Below are 24,952 nucleotides of genomic sequence, written 5' to 3' on the forward strand. Positions count from 1 at the left end.
GAGGTCTTTCAAGCATTAGGTTTTCATGCTGTGAAGCCCTTGATGGTGGTACACACAGCAGAGTCCCAAAGCTCATCTGGTTTGGCATGACAGAAGGAACTATTGAGGAGTCTCTTCCTTAGTCTCTCTCTTACAGTATTCAAAAGAGTCCCAACAGAATTTGCTTCATGTTCTCCTACAGTCATTTCAGCACAGAATATGCCTTCGCTTTTATAAATTATAATGCATTATTATACAGCCACACAGGATACAGTGTTATTAATTGTTCACTAGCTGAAAAACAATTCAGAGTTAAGTAAGTCCCACTTGGTCCTGTATCATACTAAGCCAACAGTTTCCTGTGACTGTGGTTTTCTGCAAGCACATGTTTAACAGGAATATGCTCATTACTGCAACTGCAAACTCAATGCCATGAATCTGTCAACATCTGGGATAAATTACAAAGAACATTTATGGGAGTTATGTAGACAAATCCCAGTGCTTGCACACAGGCTTTGTTCAGATCCTGCTACAAGATGAATAGCCAAGTTATTGCTTTAATAAACAAAAGCACTCTAGGTTTTTTAATATAATTTTGTTTTTTTTAGGCCTACATATTCTGCTGTCATTACCTGGCATCCTTTGTATACTCCAGCATCACAGAGTGCAGGTCCCCACAAGAAGTTGCCTCACAGCCAACCACGATCTATAGCACAAATAATATTGGCTGCTATAACAATTCAGGTAGACATTAATGTGATATATAATGAAGTCTTGCTCTTCTTTTTTTTCTTTATGGGGTATGTAAAACAGATAGCCAACTTAGATCTTGGACAAAATCCATCAAAAGTGGATGTAAAACAAAAGATGCAGCACTTCAGATATGAATTAATGGATTTCACTTTATTGCTACTGTTATTGTCAAATAATAGAATCCTAACACTGCATTCCTAAAGTTCGAATTAGATATCTAAATAAACTGTTCTGAAACACAAAGATGCGGTAGCTCCTTGGCATTTCAGGAAGTTAAGTACTTAACTACAAGTTAATTATGTATGACATTTATAACGTATAATGATAAACATATGGTTATAAACCTCAAGTCAATCCAATTTGAGAACAGGATTATTCTGACTATTTAAAACAATAGACATATTTGTGTTATATTAGAGTGGAAAGGTTACAGTACCCAATGTACAGAACTGAATAGATACCAAAAAGCTAAATTTTAAGAGCTTCAACACCAAATGGCAGACATGCACTAAAGCTGAGTTCTTAGTTTAGAAATAAAATCTTTGCTGTAACTGGTGAAGGAAAAGGAGAGAGTCAGGAGAGAGAAACTTTGCAATGAGAGTTTAGTAATGTGAACTATTAAATGGTGGTTGGTTATAGAATCATAGAATAGTTAGGGTTGGAAAGGACCTTAAGATCATTTAGTCCCAACCCCCCTGCCACGGGCAGGGACACCTCACACTAAACCATGTCACCCAAGGCTCTGTCCAACCTGGCCTTGAACATCATAGTTTTGGCCTTAAAACAGGGGAAGAAGATGACAGGCTGGGTAAAATAAGAAGCTTGGGGTGGGTCTTGGTTTCAGCAGTAAAAAGCATGCCATACTCCTCTTTTATAATTTCCTTGAAGGTGGCATGCTCTGTGAGTGGGGGAAGCGGTGCTTTAGGAATTACATTAAGCAGTCAATGTAAAATAAGCAACAATGTTGTGAAAAGATGAAAATATTGATTAGTGGAAGATGGAAAATTCTGGAACTGTCTTGTGAAACAGAAGAGCAAGAAAAAAACCATAACAAGAAAATGGGTGACTATTTTGGTAACCCTGCTTTCATAATAGTTCCTGGCTTATTTAAGATGTGGTGCCTGGGGAAGGGCCTAGAGCATTCCTGGACAATAACTGTGAGTTGCCTTTGGACCTGTGCAGAATTCTATCCTAAACCAAAGTAAAATATTTAGAAGTGTTTCTCTGATTATTTAGGTGATTTGCCATGACACAAGTAGTTAGAAGGGGTATTCCTGCTTGAGCACTTCTGCATTTTCCGTAAGCCAGTCTTCTCCAGCCTGCCTCTACTTTGCCTTTTCTGCTTATTCATGAGTTAGGGGAAAACAGCATGTTCTGCATGCTGTGTATTCTGACCTTAAAAAATAATGCCTATTCTATCTGATGATCCAGTAATTTAAGGAAAAAGGGATTAGACTTCCAATTCCTCTCAGTAACCCCAAAGCATGCAGTCAGAATAATTTGATATTTAACATTATGCAACCTTTCTGGTTCCCATTACCTGCATTTTAGAATTTCTTTTAAATGCTAATAAAATGCCATTATTAATTATTCATCAAATTGGGCATCCTAGTTGGAAGAAGAATAATTTCTGGAGACACATTTGGTGATTTTTCACTGCATACTTTACTTTGGAAAGAGAGAGAGAACATTTCTTACTTTAAACTGCATCATGTATCCTGGCTGTATAATGAGCTCCCTGGAGGACAGGATGTTGTGTGTTTTGTCTTTTTTCTTATTTGGCCAGTAGAGATGGAATGATGGATTTCCACAGAACCCTGCAGTCCTGACTGCATTGGGGTAAAAACTCCAGTTTTCTTCATGAGAGGTGCCTTCTATTAAGATGAGTTAAATACAATTAATGCATTATATTGATAAATATCAAGGCTTGGTAATGATTCCACAGAATGATTAGATACAGTACTTTAGTGACATGAACACTAAATTTATGCTACCTGTCATGACAAACACAGTAAGTAAGCTACTAACAGACAGTGAAAACCTCAGCTCCAGAGAGGTAATTAAAATGTTTAAATAATAGTACTTTAAAAAAAAATGATTAAAAAAACCTTTACTACCATGAATTTAAATGAAATTAGTTGGACTGAAATAAAAAAAAATTGCCTTTTTTATAGTTATATACATATATATACACACACTTACATATCTGAATATACATGTATATGTATTTACACACCCCTATCAGTAGCATGAAGAATAGCATAATTAACAGCATTAGTCTACAAAATGAAAACATCTGCTTGCAAGCTCACAGGTTTTCTCTTAGATAAGATAATGCCAGACAACAGATTAGCTGCCACAGCCTTTCTTACCATCATCAAACGTATCTACCAGCTGGCTGGGGTTGATCTCTGCTCCTCCGATCAGGATGTTATCCAGCGCCCACTGCGCCCGGTCCGGGCCTGAAACCACAATTCCATTGCTGATGGTGAAAGGCTGCCACCAACGCAAGCGGGTTGTATTGGTCAGAGCGTGTTCAGGGAGGAGGATGTAGTCATGCCTGACCGAGATGTATTTTTGGTAATCCATCTCATGAAGCAAAGTCCAGGTTATCCCTAGAATGAAAAGATGCAGGTTTAGTAATAAAAACAAGTGTATGGTACAATCATCTAAAAGATTAAAGATAATAAGAAGTAATAATAAAAAATAATAGCTATGGCCTTCTGATGGACAAGTCTTAACTTCTAAAGGTAGCTGGCAACTGTACTCGTTTCAAGAGCAATTTTGTAATCACATAGAATAACTGAATTGTCCGGAAGCTACTGACTACTGAAATCAGGCAAGAGGATTATGGAAAACTGAGCAACAGATGGAAATTTTAGATGGTGAAAAAATTTGTAAGGACAAAAATAACTTTACAGTTAAAAATGATCTTATTTTGGATATCTCCAACAATTTCTCAGGTATTCATGATGATTGAATAGAGAACAAGGCTTTAGCTTAGCTGAAATTACAGGATGTACTTGCCTCCATCAGTGGAATAGTCTAGCAGTACTCCCTCCTTTCTGCAAGTTGGTCTGTGGCATGTTGTCATGTTGTTTTCACTCCCAATTCTCCCCCAGTATTGTAGAAATCTAAGAGTAAATGTGTAAGTTTACATCTGTTAAAGATCTGCACAAATCAGTAAGTTTGGTTTCTATTAGCAGACGTGCTGAAAATGTTCAAAATGGCAGCATTTTTAAGGATGTAAAATCAATGTACCAGTAGAACACAGGTTTCCAAAAACATTGCCTGGTAATTCTCATGGGAACCTCATGAAATCTGGCAACGTCCTGCCCCTGGGAAAGATAACTCCTTGCAGTGGTACTGGCTGGGGACTGACTGCCTGGGAGCTTCTTTGCTAACAGCTGCCTAGGAGTCCTCATGGAGAGGAAGCTCAGCATGAGCTAACAAGGTGCCCTTACACAAATGAAGTACGTAAGCTGATAAACTGAGGCAAAGTCAATGGAAGCCACTGAAATGGTTGGGGCTAGAGCACATGGCCTGTGAGGAGAGGCTGCAGGACCATGGCTGATTCAGCCTGGAGAAGATGGCTGGGTATGGGAGACTGTGGGCTTCCTCACCAGGCATAATGGAGAAGGGAGGAAATCACTGTGAGGGTAATTCAACACTGAATCAAGTTGTCCAGAGAGACCAAGGAATCTCTGTCCTTGGAGGTTTTTCAAGACCCAACAGGACAAAGCCCTGAACAACCTCATCTGAATTCAGTGTTGACCTGTCTTTGAGCATGAGGTTGGACTAGAGACTCCTGGAGGCTCCTTCCTTCCTGAAAGCTTTTATGATTCAGCTAGTTCTTACTGAATTACAGAGGTGAGAGCATGTGGCTTCATTAAACCCATACAGTCAAGGGGAATGATGCTGAAGTTGCCTCTAGTCATCATCATGTCCTTAGCTTGTCTAAACTGGCATAATTCCATTGCTTTCCTACTCATCCTTTTCTACAGCATGTGAGTGAAGTAGGTCTTGTTTGGGCACCCAAGAGAGCACAACCAGCAGAGGTTATGTTCTGAACTCAGTGAGAGAAACAGCTGATGCCTCCAGGAGTGGAGACAGTGATGCCCAGGAGACTGTGGTGTCTCAATGACTTCAGGACATCCCAGGGGAAGGGAATCTGCTGCTTTACCTGCACAGAACAGGCTGTTCTCATTCTTGTAGGGTGAGCCTTGCTTTCTGTGACTCATCTGAAAGCATCAGTGCTTTGAGAATCATAACTCATCAGTGTCTACCTGAAACAGCACTGTGCTTGTGATGGCCTAGGAGTTCCCTGAGCTATAAGCTATGTTACCTGCTGTTTTGTCAGTGTTTAACAGAGTTCCCCATTTAAATGACATAGAAACATGACCTACTTTGCCCCCCGCAGGTCCAGATCCTGAGTGACAGCTTGCCTCACAGTTGCACCTCCAAAATACAGAGTTGTATCTTCTGCGAGAATCCCACACTCGGTACAGGTATTTCCACCTTCTAAGGACATCCATAAATCTGGTTTAATTTCTTCATTGTCAAAGCGCTCTTTCAGGAAAGTCTGTAAGTAAAGTGTTTAACATAAAGCACGGGTAATTATGATCTGAAGCCTTTGTGATGATCACAGCTGGCACTGAGCTAAACATGGTTGAAGGCTCATGAACACTGTAAGAATTTTTTTTCAGGGTGGCTGAACATAGTCACTTTTGGCTGGATATTTGGCCACTTGAACTGAATTGGCTAAATGTGAATATACATTACGGCTGGGTTCTAACATACTTGGGAGTAATCCAGCACACTAAAATCTGCATGTGCAAATGAATGAGTGTATTGGGTTTGTGTGGCAATGTTTTGGTAGCAGTGGGCCTACTGGGGTGGCTTCTGTGAGGAGCTGCTAGAAGCTTTCCCCTTGTCTGATGGAGCCCATGCCAGAAGGCTTCAAGATGGACCTGCTGCTGGCCAAGGCTGAGCCCATCAGGAACACTGGGAGAGCCTCGGGAATGATGTGTTTAGGAAGGGGGGAAAACCATACAACAGCAACTGCAGCCAGAGGGAGAATACGTGAGAGAAACAGCCCTGCAGACCCCAAGGTCAGTGCAGAAGAAGGGAAGAGGTGCTCCAGATGCCAGAGCAGATTCCGCTGCAGCCCATGGTACAGCCCATGGTGAGGCAGCTGTGCCCCTGCAGCATATGGAGGTCCATGGTGGAGCATTCCACCTGCAGCCCAGGGAGGACACCACACTGGAGAAGGGGGCTGTCTATGGAGCAGGCCCTGTGGAGAGAGGAGCCCAGACTGGAGCAGTTTTGATGCAGGACTTATGTCCCCATGGGGGATCCACACTGGAGCAATTAATGAAGTCCATGTGAAGGACTCACATTAGAGAAGTCCATGGAGAACTGTCTCCCATGGGATGGACCCCATGATGGAGCAGGGGAAGAGTATGAGGAGTCCTCCCCTGAGGTGGAAGGAGAGGCAGAGGCAATGTGTGATGAAGTGACCATGACCCCCATTCCCTGGCCCTCTGTGCTGCTGGTGGGGAGGAGGTAGAAAATTAGGGAGCAAAGTTAAGCCCAGGAAGAAGAGAGGAGTGGAGGGAAGGTGTTTTCAAGATTTAGTTTTTGTTTCTCATTATCCTACTCTGACTTGATTGGTAAGAAATTAAATTTGTTTCCCCAAGTTGAATCCGTTTTGCCTACGACAGTAACTGGTGAGTGATCTCTCCCTGCCCTTATCTTGACCTACGAGCCTTTCACTCCCCTGTCCAGCTGAGGAGGGCAGTGATGGAGTGGCTTTCATGGGCACCTGGCTTGCAGCCAGGGTCAAGCCACCACAATGGGTCTAGTTCATAGCTATGATTATTATAGAATATGTAACAGCACTCCAGTACATACCTAATATATATGGGAGAAACTGCTATTCTGTATTTTTTCCCCAGCAAAACCAGTACCACAATGAAATTTTAGGGTTATGGTAGTGAATATGCATTTATGCAACTGTCTGCATGTATTTGAATAGAATATATCTCTGATTTTCACTTACCTCCAGGTGTGCAGTAAAAGCAATGCCATGACTGAAATCCTGGCCTTAAGGAGATAGTAGTAAAACTCCCCTAAAATTGCTAGGATTTTATCCCAAATGTCCTTAATGTGAAGAATACATTACTAATTAAAAAAACTGCAAACAGATAATGATATTTGTTCATGTAATTAGTATCTCAGATAAAAACCAGGTTATAATCATTCAAATGTTACGGTAACTGAAAAGTTAAATAGCTATATTCTCTTTATACAGAATGCTGCTTAACCTGTTGTTTTTGTGGAGCACACACCTATTCTGTTCTTATGTGATGCAAAAAATATTAGATGATAAACACTGCATTTTAAACTAATCTGAGGCTCCTTACACACTTTTCTAAATACGCTGTTTTAAAAATATTTTAACTTTTAAATTACCAGTATTGAATTAGATTTTACTCTCTTATTATAGAGTTAACACTATTATCAGCTAGGTGAATTAATTTTATGTCAATTTCTTGTACTTTCTACTTCAGTAAGCTTTTTTATGATAAAGAAAATCTTTCTACAGGTCTTGATCGAATACAATCATATGTGCAAGGGTGATTTAGATCATACAATGGTGACCTAAGGATGAACAGCGAACTTTACCATAACTTTTTTAGGCAGTGTTATTTGCAAAGGAACAAACCTGTTCTTGGATACTGCACTAACAGTTTTGTTAAAAAATGATAAAATGGTGGAAAATAGATTTGAGTATCTTCAGGCTGACAGGAATCAAAGATAAATTTCAAGTGGGATCAATCTCTCCTCTCTCAGCTAAACACATGGGAAAATTAACTCTTTAAAACACGCAGTAAATTTACCTTCAGTGTTTGGGTCAAATAGCAGTTTGGACCCGAATACCCAGGATCACAGATGCATTGCTCATTCAGGCAGTCTCCATGACCTCTGCAGTTTTCCAGACAGCCAGGGCCCAGATAGAAATTATCAATGGCCCACTGCATATCTGAGTATTTCTGGTAGAACCGAAACCTCACAGGACTAGATATAAAGGAATAAAGAAAAACAGACTTATGTATAAAACAATTTTGCTCAACTGAAAGAAGTTGAGTGAAACACAAAATATTTATGACTGAACTATTCTCCAAGCTTCCACAAGTAATATCTCACAGCATCTGTTAAAATTGATTTTATACTTATCCATATCTTCTTCTTCACACATGTACTACCTATGATATATGGATGGATTCCAAGCACTGTTGGGGAAGAAATGGCTATTCTGGCTTCTTGTGAAAGAATTTCAATTTTGGTTATACTTCCTGAGAAAATGACTCAAAGACTATAAAGGATTTTAATTTTGCAGAAAAAGACAAATGGTTTGCATATGTGTGGCTACTGCAGACAATAAAAGTAATTTTCCCACTCACTAAGGTCATAGATCTACTCTCTAATTGACTGCGGCTGTCTGAACAGAGGAGAGAAGACTGCAGAGAAGCAAGGATAACTTTGCTGGCTGTTCAGACATGGTCAGTCTTGATTGACAGGAAACAAAGTTTTGCAGCATACGTAATGAATGTGGATGCTGCTGGTCTGCACTTTCCTTGAAAGAAAAAGAATAGGCAGATGTACCCTCTGTTGTGTTTTTCAGAAGGTACTGAATCCATGACAAAATGAGTAATAAATTCATACTTACTTGCCCACAAGGTTTTCAGGCAGTGAGTAAGTTACTCTTTTCCATCCTTTTGTGGGAAAGAAGACAGATGGCTGTGAAACACTCCCAGAGCATTTGGGATCAGCTGGTAAACACTGAGGTACTAAGTAACTCCAGCTAACGCCGAAGTCAGTGGAGTACTGCACGTGGACCTGATTTTGTGCAAGTTTTTCTGAGGTTTTACATCCAACAGAAACCTAACAAAGAAGAGAACATAAATAAATTACAATTAATTGTGGTGATGGCTAGTTTAAAAAAATGTTTGTACCTGAAAACTGACTGTAGAATTTTCTTCTGTTAATAATGGCATTAACAGTGCTTGTATGGTACCTGTCATCCACAGATTTCGTCAATATTTGCAAGATTAAGAACAGGTACCAAATTCTGAGATTCACTTTCTTCTAGTTAGCTCACTTTTTTGGATTTCCAGGTTTTGACACTTGTCTCTTACACCCCAGTATCCTATGACTAATAATCTTCACTCGCACACAGCCTAAGATCTGAATACTTCAGAGGAGGCCACCCAACTCGGTTATGTTTGGCAGACCATCTTTATGGGAGAGATGTGCAAAGGGCTCTACAACTTCCACATATCACTGGGTTATTTCTTTAATTTAGGTAAAGGGGTATATAAAGGACAGTTTGTGTGCAGGTTTGGTGTGAATGCATGACAACACAGGAGCACTGTTGTGTAGTTTGGAGCTGCTTTTTCCTCACCAAGCAGCTGTAACAAAATAGACACCTTGTATATGCATAATACCCTTATTACATGATGTCCATACAACTGCTGTGCTGGAGGAGAAGGGTGCGTCATCTCTGGGAACAGCCTGTGGTATTAAAGCTGACCGACATGGAGCCGGTAAGAAAACTGAGGATGGACTAATAACAGTTTTCCCTGCAGGGAATGGCTCATGCATAGGCCTATACATCATTCTACCTCCTAAAAGATCTACTCAGACTTGGAGCAAAACGTGGTTTGGAATAATTGTATTGCAGACAGAGACTACCTTGAACTGCATGATCCAGCCTTCTGTGGGAGTCAGGTCATGGGTGACTGCGTAGACCTCTCTGCCATCATGGCTCCCGCAGATCATGACACCATCAGGAGAATCACAAAATCTCTCAATCGAGCAATCATCGTGGAATAACCAGTGTTCATTCACTTGAAAATAAGTGGCAACATCAGTAATATACAATGACAATAGAAATGAAAGAGAACAGGGAGTTGTCTTAACCACTAAAGGTGATTCATGGCTTTGTTTTTCAGCCGATGTGGGAATTATTTAGTATTGCTCCTGAGAATGCCAGTACCTCATCTTTCCCATGTACATATTAATTACATTTATCACATTTTTTGCTTAAAGCACCTCTTACTACTCTCTTACCTAAGTAAAATAGCATTATTTTTTAATGCTTAAGTAATGATCTGAGACTTATTCAGAATGTAAACTGGATATTATGGGAGAACTTTTTAATGGGTGTTGTCTACATGTCTCCACAAAGGGTAGGTACCCCAGCACAACTAACTTGTTATAGGTAATAAGTTGTTAAGCCTTGTAAACATTCAGAAATATATCCTCTACAAAATTTAGTTGTTAAATGTAACTTAACACCCCTAAAGAGTGTCAAAAACGTCAGGAAATAGGAGCCAGATACTCAGATTAGGGAATCTGCTTAGAAAACCTGCCACATTTTAATCCTTTTTTCTTTCTTTGAAGACAAATCAGTTTCATAAGTAAATTTATGCAGTAAAAAAGGGAAAGTTATATCAGCTCTTTTAATTTTGCATTTTGTGAACTGAAACTAAAAGACAAGTCTTTTATAGCAAGAAGACTATATATGTCTGTAATACATATGAGATACATGGTGAGACAAAGATTCAGAGGCGCAGCAAGATTTGGAAATCCCTGTGCTGACTTCTTGCTCTTTAACTCAGACCCACGTGGAACCTTTACCTGTAGTTTTGTCTTCCATGAACATGTCAAAGGCAATCCTCCCGGTGGGCCCTGCGTCGGCAGGAGAGCGTTCATGCTGAGGCAGAGGAGCGCTGCTGAAGGTGTCGAGCATCACTGTCCTCTGGTCAGCTGAGCCGGAGATCAACACATTGTCAATAGCCCAGTCATTCTGGTCCAGGCCATCGTGTTTAGGCTGCCACCAGCGGAAGCGTGTCCCAATGGTTTTGGCATCATAGGGAAGGAGGATGTTCACAAAGCTGAAATAAAAAGGGTAGTTGTAGGTAAGCCACAGGAAGGAGGATACTTCTCAATGCTCTGTGCCAGGTGCTTTGACCAGGTCCACTCCTGTTGTTTCCTAGAGTATGAGCAAGTTGGGAAAAAAGGAGAAGACTGGGTGATCTAGCCTATGTTCCTCTATGGGAGACTGCTGAAATAAAACACCTTCCTGATCGCTCCCAATGTTACCCCTGGGACAGGGCTTGGAGTGAGGTGAGAAGGGCCAGCAGCCAGACTATGGCATGGTTTGAGCAACTTCACATGCTCCAGCTGTGCTTATGGACCAAATGAATGATCTAGGCCTGGTCTAGACTAAGGTCCTAATTACGGGAAGTGCTAAGAAGGAGAATGTTGAAGTAAAATTAGAATTGCTTCAACCTGGAGCCATTCAGAAGATAGCAGTGTTCCAATGCAATTTTCTTACTTCCATTACAACAGATGATAGCACACTTAAATCTCTTGTCCAGTCAAAATGCTAATGATTTCTTGGTGTACTTAAATTAAATAACAAATAATGGGTCCCTCTCAGACCCATTTTTATAAGTCTTTTAAATTAAGAGACAGTGAGGAAAATGTGCACCCATATCTGTGCATGATTTAAATATCACAAATATCTGAGAATAGGGCTTTGGTGTATCTGTTCTTTTGATGAATATCTGCAGAAATTCAGTTTCTCCTCTATACATCATTGTCTGACTAGTTCAAGCATAACTTTCTGCTCTTGTCAGTAAGAAACTAGATTGCAAAAGGAAGTATCTTAAAGAACCAGATGGATGTCATTACAGTATCTATTGATTTATCTCCCTGCAACCATTTACAAATCTACCAGACAACTACAGACTCCTTACTACCCTTGTATTTGTGGCCTAGCAGCTGCACAACAGCTGATGCTCAAGCAGATGTGCTAAGGCCATTCATAAATGCTTGCAGGACTGGATAGGCTGAACTCTTAAAGATGTGACATCCAAACCACAGCAGTATTATGTCCCACAGGTTCTTATGAAATATTCAAGACCACCTTACTTTAATACGGGAAATTATATAGGCAGAAAAAGGTATCTACAAACCCAGGCTTGCTGAACTGATCATAGAAAATTTCCATTAAGAGGCTCCAGGTGATTCCACCATTCACAGAATACTCCAGCAGCACTCCTTGGTTGCGGTTATTAGGAGTTATCAGACATCCATACATGAAATAAAACTGAATGAATTCTGCACTGGTGAGGTTCAAGTCCACTGTAACCAACATACGGCTGCAGCCCTTCAAAGCAATAAAAAAATATGTTGGCAGGCAAAACTTACGAACATAAAAATTGTTAGACTACGCAGTCACTGTTAGTGTAACTTTATGGTCTAAAACCTTTGAAATTGTACAAAATCATACTAATTATAAGAAAGGTAAAGCTACAACAGAAAAATAAATGCTCTTGCCTGAGGACATAATTTTAGCAATGTTCCATCTTAAAAATTCCTATTGTGTATTCGTACACTTTGCTACTGTACCTACAACTTTACAATATTCACTATCAAGGATTTCATTCTCCTTTCTTCTGAATACAACAGTTACAAAAATCCATGCCTCCAGTGTAAAACACAAGGTTTTCCAGGCAGAATTAATGAATTGCTGATAATGTGCTAATGGCTCAATTTATGCAGACCATCAAATGGCACAGCATTTATTATGTGTGTTTTCCCATAATGCCTTATATATATCACATTGCTCAGTTAGTTACTGGTGCCTACTTAGTCCTGCTGGAAGGAAGTGAAAATGTAATGCTTTGTTAGTTTATTTTAGAAAGCTTGCATCAGTTTGAACCTAGTTATAAATTTGCATAGAAGAGATCTACAATCATAAGTTTTACATGTTTCTAAAATACTATTAGGTCATTTTTGTAATACCAAGGTTATCTGTAAGCAAACTGTAATTCAGCAGCAGTCTGGGTTATATACCTACGTATATATAGCTAAACCAGGAACTTTTACTCTGAGCTTACCCTGAAAAAACCCCAACAATAAGATATATGAAAGAAGAGGCTATACATTAATGTCTTTTTGAGGACCAGGTGCAAGTTGTATACATGCAAATACATAGTTATTAGTTTACCTCTATGGTCTGATAAGAAGCCACACCAAACGCTGGTCTCTGGAAGTTATAAGTGCTATGAGGAGGCTATTATGATTGTGTGAAATTTAATGTCTACATGCTTGGATTGTGCTTAAATCTATTAGCTCCACCTCCAAAGTCCCTTCCATGGCTCCTTTCAGGAGGCATGCACACTATATGTCATTTTCCTGGCTGTAGCATAGCCAGGAATATGGTATCTGCTTTCCTGGATCGTTTCTGGCTGGCCCTAGTCTGTAGGACCTGTCTGACTTCGGACTCAGCTAGTCAGAGGAAGCAAGTTTGTTTAATATGCTATATATTTAATTGTTACACTGATATTTTTAACCACCTTGCTATTTATTTAACTTTTTAATCAGCCTCATTTATACTGTCAGATGGAGTGAGCTGGCCCTGGTGCTGAGCACGCACCCCGCTGAAGTGAAGAGCCATCCCAGAGGCCACGGCCCCGCAGACTGTGCTCAGTTTGCCCCCATTCACTGTCAGCCAGTTCTGGTTCGATGGTGAGCGGTTGAAGTTATCTTTCAGCTGTGTCGGAAGGGGGGTCTCTGGCTCGTCGCAGTACAGCCCACCCCAGTGCTCATCACAGCTGCGGAGGAAAGCAAATGCAAGGTTCAGCTGGCAAAGGCTCTGCTCAGGGGTTTCATCAGTGCCATGTTATTCCCCATTAAAGTGCCATCTTATTCCACACAGAATCTGTCTGTATCATTTCCTAGTGCACAACTGATGTACGGGGGTTTCAAACATCTGCCACTTTTTGTAGTTAATATGAAACAAAAATGACTTTAGGAAGGCCAGTATTTCGTATCATGCAAGCTGCTAATATAGAGTACACTCTCTATTACACTCCAGCACAGAGTAAAATCAGTAAAATACATTGTAATTGGATAAATAAACCTAAAAGAATGTGCCAAGCTCAAGAATGCCCTGCTAACATTAAATTTTAAGCAAGTTTCTGTAAAATTTCAGAGGATGGGTACTTTCCTGTTGTTTCTTTATATAGTGCCACCCCCCCCCCCCCCTTTTTTTTTTTCTCCTCTGAAAATCCTTTTTATAATGTGTCAAGGATTGGGTAACAACATGGAAATGTGTTCTGGTACTGTGCAGATTTCATCAGGGAGATCATGTCTTGGTACTTCAGTGCTGTCAGGATAGAAGATAACACTATGCCTATTCTGCATCAGAATATATTTCTAGTGAGCACAGTTGCAGTGCAATTATACAACCATTCTCCCATTTCTGTTGCTATTCATGGCTGGAAAAAAGCAATACATCCATCTGGAAGGTATTTCTCTGTTGCCAGACAGACAAATCTGGAGAGATCTGGCTGTTGTTTGTTAGCTTTGCAGGGATCTATATGGGCTGTTATACAGACGGTTTGAGGATCAAGGCAGTCTGCCTCTGCTGGCAAACCTTATCATGGAGCAGAGTCATCATACCATCAAGCCAATACCAGTCCCAAGGCAAAATTTGGCCTTGTGAAGAACTGGCACTTATACTTGGTGGACATGTCCCAGCCTCAGCCCAGGTCCTCTGCACTCAGTGCCAGGATGAGGGCACAGGGACACAGCATGAAATTGCTCAGGAATAAGGATGATAAGTTCATTAAAATGACAGAGAAGTGGAATGCTGCAGCGCCGGGCAGAACAGGGACAAATGGCACTTACATGCAGTTGTCTTGTGTGCACTTCCCATGGCCGCTACACATGTCTATGCAGCCATCTCCAATGTAGACATTATCGATTGCCCACGTTTGTTGCTTATCAAAAGGAGCAGGCTGGTGCCAGCGGAAACGAGTTGCTTGAGACCTTTGGGAGAGAAAGGAAACCGGATTGGTAATATATCTATCTAAGCTGATCTTCATTTTGACTGAAAGGAAATGTCAGTCTTGAGGCTAGACTGGTCCTGGAAGGTTTGCTTGATATCAGCACAACTCAGTGCTGATTCCTGCTTAGTTGTATGCTATGAGTGTGGAAAGTGAAAAAGGAATCTCCAGGGAGAGCAAAGCAAGTGGGCTGTGGTCTGTGCAATGGAGAAGAGGGTAGGAAAAAGGCAGAATGCCCGAAGGGAAGCTCAGACCAGTCATAATCACATTCCAGCACAAGTCCAAACATAAGGGGTAGATGGGAGCTGGATCAAGCCAGACTCACTCAAATCCTCCAAGTTTCACTCTGAGCCTGGCTTTTATTGCTTTAGTCCAAGTCAACAAACCAATCAAAGTTTTCCTTTATGAATTCTCCCAAATGCAGTTACGAAAGAGCAGCTGTAGGGAGTGGGTTGGCTCCTTGGTAAGAAACCACCATTTATATATCTCGTAGGGGCAGGTGAGAGCACCCATTCAGGGCTTGATGTGTGACTCTGGCTTTGCATTTTTCTCCCTCCCCTCTATCAAGGGCTTGGCTGGAAATGTTAAGAAATGATCTATGCTGTGATACTGGCTCCTTTCAGTGAGTAATTCTCATTTGGATGATTAAATGGGGCTTAGCTTCCTATTCAAACACCTTTCTTTGATGTAGCTGTATGTGAGCTAAGTATCTTAGCTGTCAAGATGGGTAGCAAAAACCAGGACAAACCATCCAGGGAACCCCAAACACCCATTCAGCTCATGCAGCAGTAGACACCTATATTTGAGTAGCTGTGAGTGGATGAATTCCTGTAAATTTTCAAGACCTCCATTTTAAACTCAAGCTAAACCCCGTTCTGCTGTACAGCGCTAGATGGCAGCATTGAACTTTGTGTAGTCTTTTTTATTTTGAAACTCGGAGAGAAATTAGAATTATTGTTACCACTGAAACAAATAAGCAACAAAACCCCGCAAATTTTTTCAGTGTAAAAATAGACATTTTATGATAAGGTCAATTTTATTCTATGAATTGTTTCTTTATAAAGATGGTACATGAGATGAATGAGTAACAAGTTTATTCAAAGAGAAATGTATGACTGTGCTCACCAAATAGCATAAACTGAGGAAATCTTTACGGAATAAAGACAAGCACCTATATCTCACTGTGACTGCTTTTGGTTTGGCACTTTGCTAACAATTTATTGAGCTGCTGCTCCTGGAGAAGCTTTGTATTTCCATTTGCATTTTAAAATCAGCTCTGAGACTGAATTAAAACTAACTGCTCATTGCCTTCTGCAGGCCATAGGTTAGATAGCACTCTGGGGTACATGAGTCCTAAAAGGCTACATTAGTATAGGTGCTGTGCGCCAGACCAAGTTTTTGACCATGTAGCCTGCACGTCCCTAAAACATACAGGCAAGAACAACTGGAGACACACACCTGCTGTTACACAGCTTGAAATAATAAAGCAGCATAAAAATTGTATCACATTAGACTAAAGGGACTATTAGCGGCACTGTTCCTTATTCTAAAGCTTAATGTCTCCCTCGCTTGTGAGCTAAGGTTGTAATAACCTCTCTCATGCAATCCCTGTCTTCATATCTTTGGGAAATGGTTTTACTTGAACCAATGAATATAGTTATTGGACTGGAAAGATGAGCAATATTTGCCTCAGTAGGACATCAGACTTCTTCTTTTGACCTATACTGCTCAAAAACTTTTCAGTCTTAAAATCACAGTTATTTATAAACCCTAGTTTATCTTAGGTAGTAGGCTCCTTTCAGATCCTAACTAAATTGCTTTGGGACATCAACCCCAGACCTGATTTATCCCATTCAGCCTCTGAAAGCCCCTCCTGAACACAGATTTGCAGACTATATACAAGAACTGTTGGGGTAATGGATTTTGCAGACAATATTTAGTGAAGCAGTACAAAAGAGGAAGCAAAGGAGATCGATGCTGGGAACAAGTCCTGAAAAAGTACTATTACTTGAAGTAAAGCACTGCATCAAAGATGGGGAAGAGTCTAAATGCCCCAAATGATTAGTGATAAAACACGGACTTTTCCACTACTAGTTTCAAAGTGTGTGGTAACTGTATAAGCACTCTCAGTGTAATTGCTAAAAGTTTCCTAACTCGTATGTGCATATAGCTGGCATCTTTCATAACAACCTTCTCCAACAGGCATAGGTTCTGCCTGCACTGTGGCACTTCTGTGCCTGCAGATATCAGCGGGTATCAGCAGGCCCAGCAACAACAGCAAGGCTGTGGAGTCAAGCTGTGCTGAGAGCCTGACACCCATGCAACCTGTGTTTGCAAGTCTTTACTTTGGGCTAGCTCTGTGCTGGCTTTATCATGTATGACTGATCTAGTTGAAGACGTCCCTGCTCAATGCAGGGGTGTTAGTCTAGACGACCTTTGAAGGTCCCTTCCAACCCATACTATTCTATGATTCTGTGACTGCACAGGGGACAATCACAGCTATCACTGTAAAACAACGTATTAGGAAGGAAACAAACTGGAAGGCTGAGCTACCCAGTTGACCCTAGATGGATCATTTTGACAAACAAAAGTCCAGCAATCCAGAAGTTTTCAGGGCACTGTAGGAAACCGTATGGCAGCACTCCCAGTAGCACTGTCAGTCCCAAACAGCTCCTCTCACTACAACTTCCCAACAAATCCCACAAATTTTCTCCCCTCAGAGATAAAAGAATGTAGGCAAAGGAAGAAGAGGTGAAAATGAGGCTGAGGGATACACAAAGGATGCAAGGAAGGTGCAGAAAAACAAGAAATCTGAAATGCAGCAAGAAATGCTGCGTTTAAAACATCAGCTCATAGGCAGCAACAGCAGCACATGGTGCAATGGGGATTGAGCCAGTCCAATTAGCCACCAAAATGACCAGAATTCAGTGAGGATAATGATAACAAGGGAGTTTTTAGAAAGTTCCTCCTGTCCCTGCCCAGGAACAGGTGGACAAGAATTTCCTATATTTAAATAACTAAGAAAGGTAAATGCACATAATAACTTTGCAATTTTTATGCAAAGCAGGATGGGGCTTCATTTACTTATTTATTGCTATACATATGGACCAAACAAAAATGGCAAGGTACAATTATTTCAATGCTATAATGCATCATGCATCAATACATAGTTATGCATTTAGATTTATTCTGTAGAAAACCAGAGGGAAATACCTAGTATAGGGTGGCAGAGGCAAAGTAACCCGGGTCCACTTGTTGAAAGTGTCTGAAATGAGAATCCGCTGGAGATGGTACTTGTTGCATTCCACATTAGTGGGAAGACAGTCCCTCAAAATTGGGTGCCAGCTCAGCCCAAGGTCCACTGAATATTCCAGTTCAATAGCTAGGGATAGAAAAGTGGTTAGTTACTTAATTTAGAAACTTAAACCGATAGGTCTACAATAAACTGGTAATCCCAGAAAGCATTAATCACAAGTCTACACTGACAAAATAACCACTCAAAACATTTCAGACCGTTGTATAAAAAAGGTCTGAAGCTCCCTCCTTTGGTGGCAGTGCTGGAAGGTATATTACATGTTGCTGAGCAGGTATACCTCCACATCTACCAACTAACTCAGGGACCACAAGCGCAAAGATGAAGTAATCTATTAAATCACCAGGATTATGTCAAGCTGCAGTGTGCAAGAAAGTGATGTAACAGCATCATGACCAGCAACTTGTTTTGTTTTCCAGGCTGAAGGATGAGATTCAGCTGGATGTAATCATCATGTAAGCCAGAGCAACACTCAAATTCAAACTTTTGGCTCTGTCACAAGATGGTTTAGTCACTCTTCCACCCCCCTCCAAACCAGCTCATTTCATTATCCAACAATTTTAAATTGAGTTTGTTAGTCAGTAAGCTTGTTTTTCATTCAAACACAGTCTAGCCACATTAAACTAATGTATTCATTTCTCAGCAAAACCCAGCAATTTCATCGTTTTGATGTTTATAGCTTATAAACTTTAATCGTGAAAAATATAGGTTAGTCAAGCTCACTAGATACTTTAAGTTAAACTTCTATGCAGCCATTAAAAAGTAAATAAGAATGGGCGCAGAACTGTAACTTGAAGTAAATGTTCCAGCTGCCAGGCATTCTGGCTGTGCAAAGCATGGAGCATGACTGCAGTGACAGAGGTGATAAATCTGCCATCCTTTTGATTATTACAGACCCATTTCTTCTACCTTTATGCACAGAGAATGATCATTAATCACGCAATCAGTCCTACTTGATGTCTAAGCTCATAAGACAGTGCTATAGGAATAGAAGGACAAGTGGATACAAACAAGGGTGAGTTTTTAGTGTTAAATCTCTGTCACCAAAACGAAATGCTTTGCTCACTGTGGCTGGAAGCATGATTAGGTAGTATCCTGCCTAATTTAATACTAAGTTAAGATAATGGTAAGTGTACTAGACAATGAAGCAAAAAAAGAAGGAACTGTTTCTGTGCCAGTACATAGCTAAGCTGCCAAAACACTCTTCAGCTCGGCAGAGATGATCTTAGGATCAACCCAGTGAATTAACACATGCTACATGATGCAACGTATTGTATTGTCTTCTTCACAAAAAAAATCTATACCCCAAACCTATATGCTAAGAGAATGTAATTTTAGATGTACAAACAAGCATTCAAAAGCTAGGAAGAGCTATTTTTTGTGCATCTTAAAATTCACACAATGAACCATTTTTCAATTTCCATGTGATGTGTATTGAATGCAGAGCATGTTTTTATTTATATGTGTATATGTATGGGCAGATATAAAAGCATGCTCTGCACTCATACGGTAAAAAAAGGTATGTAATTAAAAATTGCATAATTACATGTATATGTATATGTACACGTGTATGTGCATATATCTGTGCACACATTCATACATGCATACATACATATATATACACACATGTATTTATTATTTCATGTGCACCATACAAATTTTTGCAGTTGATGCTGACTTAGCATGTGGATTTTTTAATCATACAGGTGCAAGTGATGTCAGAACTGAGACTTACTTCACTGGAAATGCAAAACCACAAAGCAAGAAACATATGCTAGAAATGCTCAGCTGCTCATCATTAGAACAAGGAGATCACCCCAAGCAGTGGATATCATGTACTGGTAAATGGATTTGAGTAAGACAGCTATTAGTCTTTTTCTGAAATGAATTGAACTGCAAGTACTTGGAGGAAGTTTAGTTTATCTTAGGCTTCAGACACCTAGAATAAAATAGCTGATAACTCCAATTTCTAACAGAAACATGCAGCTTTCTTTTGTTTCTCAGTTTACATTACGATACATAATGGGACTGATGAATAATGGAACCAGAAAACAAGTGAACTTTTCTGTACAGTAGAGGATGAGGAAGGGCAGGAATTGCTAAGAAGTCATTACCATAACAGGAGTCTGTGACAGAGCAGGATGCAGCAAAATCTATTTGCAAGAAAGAGTCTTCATTCACAACGATGTCAGTGGTGACAACATAGCGAGTGCTAGCTTTCTCAATGAACACTAGAGCATCCCCAGTAGAGCCGCAGACTGGCATCTTTGTTCCACCAGGATGGAGCAGCCACTTCCTACTATCCAGTGTGGTGAAATCATCTTCTAACACTGTGTTACCTGAGATGTTTCCTCCAATAAGAATCTGAAACATTAGGAAAGGAATTGTTTTTGAAAAGATAAAATGTCTAGAAGTCTTCACAAACATACATGTGACATAGCATCCTGGAGAAGGAGAAGATTTACTGATCTATGCATATATATTCTCCTGGACCCAAATGGACAAATTTACTTTGTAAAGAGCTTAGATTATGAGGAAGGGGAATATCTTTTTCCTGTAAAAGGGTTCTAAAGAAATCTGCTTAGCTATACAAATGTAAAGTTCAGGGAGGCGAACTCAATCCTGGACGAAGTAAAACTGCTCACAAAAATAGATGTTGGTAGGAGTAAAGTTACAGTGTCATTTTCCCTCCTGTCTGTTCAGCTGTACTATAATCTGGCACACTACTCTCTGATTGCATCTACTGATAGAACTGGGGAAATAGTCCCTGATTTACCATTGACTGTAAGACATCAGCATTTAACTATTCAACAGCAACCAACATAAAATTAATTTTCCTTTGTTACTCTAAATTCAGTTTCTGATTGTTCCAAATTGTATAACTGCTTTCAATGAAGATACAGGAATGAAAGAGGTAAATTTTCTCATTTTTAAATGGAGGGACAGAAAGTAAAATTTTCATATAATCACAGAATAGTTAGGGCTGGAAAGGACCTTAAAATCATCAAGTTCCAACCTGTCTGCCATGGGCAGGGACACCTCACACTAAACCGTGACACCCAAGGCTCTGTACCGCCTGGCCTTGAACACAGCCAGGGATGGAGCATTCACAACTTCCTTGGGCAACCCATTCCAGTGCCTCACCACCTTCACAGTAAGGAACTTCTTCCTTATATCTAACCTGAACTTCCCCTGTTTAAGTTTTAACCCGTTACCCCTTGTCCTATCACTACAGTCCCTAATGAAGAGTAACCACATTGTAACCACATCATTAAACATGGCTGGAGTTTGGTTTCTGGGTTTCTCCTAAGGACATGAACTAATTCCTTTAAAGTATTAATGCATAAATATTTAAGCAAGCTGAACTTGGGCAGCCCAATAACACTACTTAGAGCATAATCACTTTAGTAGGGTTTCTTGAGAGTTATAGCAAGTCACACAAGCAATATAATAATCTTTATAGAAGTAAGTCCTGAATACAAAACAAAATTTTGGTTTAAAAATTAGAAGATGGATATTGACTGTCATTTTTCCATAGGCTTTTCTATTACATTCTACCAAGCCAATTATATGTTTGGATAGATTTTAAGTGAAGTTTTTTGAACTCAGACTTGCATGTTGCATAGTAAAGCCTTCTGCAACGTGAACCAGGGGCTCTACCAGTGTATAAAAGACTTTCGTAGCTCCAAAAGGCTAGGAAAATTTTTCATACATGTTCAGGCACGTTCAGAACCCCGCATGGAAACCGTGTATTAAAAACCAAGATTAGCAAACAGCAATCGTGTGCTACTATTTTGCTAGATTATTATATACTTCTGAAGTATCTTTATGCAAAGCAGTTTTGCTTGGCACAGTGAGATGACATATGCCAACCAAAGGGAAAAAGTAAGACTGAGAACAGTCTAAAGTTGTTTATAAAACCCCCAAAGAACCCAGAGGATTCCTTACCTGGTCTATTACCCAGGGACTGTAAAAATGCCCGTTCTCGGATGGTTGCCACCAGCGAAGCCGAGTGGAGCTGGAACGGGCCTTCGAGGGAATTTCCAGGGCAATGTATCGTCCCACATTGCTGGAGTTACTGAAGAGGAACTCCTGGAGAAGGCTCCACGTGAGGCCCCCGTTGAGTGAATACTGCAGCAGCACAGGCTGGCTCCTGGGGTCTGGCACCCCCTTGCCACATCCCAGCCTCATGAAGAACTGCACAAATCTAACAGGGGGGAGCAATTACTGAAAGGATTTCTTTTCTGTAACACCCTACATAACCAACTAGAGACACCTGGAGTTTGTCTGTTGACATAGCCCTGTGATTTCTTGCCGTAAGAGTCTGCTTCAAGAGACCTTACGATTGCCTTTTCAAAGCCTCCCAGTGGGCAGGCAGGTGGGATGACAAAAATTTGTTTTGCCTGTGTGATGGTTTGCCAGGCAGAAGAGGCTGAGCAAAGCTTGACATTTATGTTTTGACCTTTTGTTTGCATAACAGATGCTGTTCCAAATATCTGGAACATAATCCTGGGTGAAATTTTTATCCCTGGAGCCCATGAGCGCAGATTTTAGTGGCAGAAAAATAACAGTGCCCTAAGTCGATCACATTTTGTTATGAATTCGCTGAAATGCTTAAATTCAAAACAAGCATCCCGGTTTTCCATTGGCATAAACTAGGGAAAATCTGGACAGCAGAACAAAGCAACATTCATTTTCAGGGATCATTTTGTCCATTTACTCAGCCTGGGAAATTTGTCTAAATCACACCACTTAGATGTGCCGGCTTCCCTGAAGCCAGCCCAAGCCACCCAGGGACACCAGTGCTTTCATCCCCTATTTAATTGGCTTCTCCAAAGCAGCACAATAGACTTGTATCAAACTGTGAAATTCTTCCTGTTAGCTGATGCTCATAAATAGCTGTACGCTACATTTGGAGTGGAGGGAACCACTGCTGTAATGATATTTACCTATCGGACTCGCAGGGATATTACAAGTACTAATTCATGTTTGCACAGCTTTTGCACAGCATTAGAGTGTTGTATCTGTTCTAATTATTATGGCATTATTGCTGCCTGGCTCATGGTTAAATGAAACGGCGCAGAAGTTTTGTATCAGAAGTCTTGCTCTGGTTTGATCTGCAGGTAGATCCACTGGGACTGGAGGCTGCGGAGATCCTGGGCAGACAAAGCTTCAATAAAGCACCAGATCCGCAAGTCAATTAATTCTAGTCCTCACTGCGACTCACCCTTTCTCTTGCTACTATATATAACTTCTTTTGCTATAGATTGTATCTGCCTCCGTGTCCCAGACATGACATACTGCTTGTGCTGTAAAGGAGCACTGGGGACCCTCATGCATCAACATATCAACTGTAATGGATTGGATTCACTGCTGGTGAGTCTTTGTGCCTTCTCAGATTTACTCCAACATTTGCCACACAATTCAAAGGAAATAAACCCAGGTGACCTTGTCTCTGTTGAATCTGTTCTATGTGGATTGCTCTTCTTTTATCTGAAATTTTACTCATATAGTAATAACCACCTCAAATATAGGTAATGTCTAGCAGATAAAAAAGATATATTAAAATATCCCTCTTCTCATTCCACATATATTTTGCAAAGGCTCTGCCTATTTTGAAATGGAAAAGCAGAGTTTTCTTGCAGCTCTAGTAACACTAAAATATGTGGATATTCTTCTACTAATTCAGAATTGAGAAAGATTTGATCAGTTGTGATACTTAAATATTCTCTCCTTACTTATATTTCATGCTGTGCATTTCCAGTTACTGGTATGTGATGGTGATATACTGTCCCTTATATTGAAAGTTTTAAAATACAGATTTAATGTGATGGTAGTGGATAGCGGATTGCAGAACCCACTCGGTTTCCATCCCCTGGTGCCAAGCTGGCTTGCAGTGCTAACAGACACCACTGCTCACCTGTGTACTTCAGAGGATTTCCTCATGGGAAAAGGGGAAGTTTTAATGTGACTACTGAGTCTAGTACCTTTAAAAATATCTATCGGGAATGCTGGTTCTCATCATTCCTGGCATAAACTCAAACCCTTTGCCAAGTTCTGTGCAGAACTCAGCACATCTGTGTCATAGCCAGATCTGTTGCGCTTTGCAGGTGGCCAATAGAATCAGCCTGGAAATTAAGAAAATCCCACTGCAATTACTTAGGTTGCTGAAGAGCTATTGCAGTCTGCCTTGCTCTTCAGAGAGCATAGAGTTATTTGTTGATAACTGTTGTTTTTCATAAGCATTAACAAGAAATTAAATGTATTGCTTTGTTTGCCTTTTACTCAGGCAGAAGCTATTTATCTCCATATAACACCTTGAGGTCAATGTATGCAAATCCAGCTACAGACTATCACAGAGAAGAGATAAATGATGGTTCTTTGAACACAAGCAATAAGGAAAACATGTCATTTAGTCTAATGGAGCAACTTACAAGACCTCTTGTGTCTTTTATTAAACAATCTTTTAATTTTATATAGGTCTAGGAAATCAAAACAGTGCAGAGAACTGATGTTTGTGTTTACCAAGTCCTGAAAAAGGTTTGCTGCGAGGAATCTTACAAATTACAGGGATCTTTAATATTACACTTCACTGAGGCTTAGCTAACTGCTGATCTAAAAAAATATAATGGTTAGAAATTAGGCACCTTTATTGACTATAACGCTCCGCAATCATTTAAAGCTTCAGTGCTAATGAAGACAAGTCAAAAAGAGATAAAGTGCCTGTTAAAGTGTTTCTCACAGAACATTAGAGAGGAGTAGGGTGTTTATAAAACATCAGTGGAAAAAAGTCCTGGAGAAAACGCAATCTCTCCAAAGTAATAATACAATGATATAAGCTAAGATACTGAATACTTGGAAAACAATGCCGATTAGTTAGCATGCATGCAATTAAGATGTGGTTTAATTTATATAAGTAGAATTTTTTTCATCCGGCTTGCTTAGCATGTCTCACTCATCAAATATCTACTCTGCAGGC

The 24,952-nt window shown here is 40.2% G+C and overlaps 1 protein-coding gene and 1 long non-coding RNA gene across 3 annotated transcripts in view; one reads left to right on the forward strand and one right to left on the reverse strand.

The window, feature by feature from the left end:
* The window catches only part of LOC133276508 (uncharacterized), a 34,765-nt gene extending 11,354 nt beyond the window's left edge, over positions 1-23,411 (forward strand). Inside the window, exons 3-4 of the long non-coding RNA XR_009745897.1 lie at positions 588-723; positions 23,097-23,411. This is a non-coding gene — a long non-coding RNA (uncharacterized LOC133276508). The remainder of the gene's footprint in view (positions 1-587; positions 724-23,096) is intronic.
* Positions 1-24,952, reverse strand: part of RELN (reelin) — a 282,830-nt gene that overhangs the window by 13,646 nt on the left and 244,232 nt on the right. For both annotated transcript variants that reach the window (XM_061467364.1, XM_061467363.1), the window contains exons 44-58: positions 21,922-22,180; positions 20,088-20,337; positions 17,874-18,042; positions 14,503-14,643; positions 13,247-13,424; positions 11,781-11,974; positions 10,438-10,694; positions 9,490-9,644; positions 8,465-8,679; positions 7,635-7,812; positions 5,139-5,314; positions 3,760-3,866; positions 3,105-3,347; positions 2,431-2,606; positions 612-685 (exon numbers count right to left, since the gene is read on the reverse strand). In XM_061467364.1, coding sequence (XP_061323348.1) covers positions 612-685; positions 2,431-2,606; positions 3,105-3,347; positions 3,760-3,866; positions 5,139-5,314; positions 7,635-7,812; positions 8,465-8,679; positions 9,490-9,644; positions 10,438-10,694; positions 11,781-11,974; positions 13,247-13,424; positions 14,503-14,643; positions 17,874-18,042; positions 20,088-20,337; positions 21,922-22,180 — 2,772 coding nt within the window. The remainder of the gene's footprint in view (positions 1-611; positions 686-2,430; positions 2,607-3,104; positions 3,348-3,759; positions 3,867-5,138; positions 5,315-7,634; positions 7,813-8,464; positions 8,680-9,489; positions 9,645-10,437; positions 10,695-11,780; positions 11,975-13,246; positions 13,425-14,502; positions 14,644-17,873; positions 18,043-20,087; positions 20,338-21,921; positions 22,181-24,952) is intronic.

Source organism: Pezoporus flaviventris, unplaced genomic scaffold (genome assembly GCF_033815535.1).
Source record: "Pezoporus flaviventris isolate CSIRO_AGI_PZ_B2104156 unplaced genomic scaffold, CSIRO_AGI_Pfla_v1 ptg000045l, whole genome shotgun sequence".
NCBI classification, from domain to species: domain Eukaryota; kingdom Metazoa; phylum Chordata; class Aves; order Psittaciformes; family Psittacidae; genus Pezoporus; species Pezoporus flaviventris.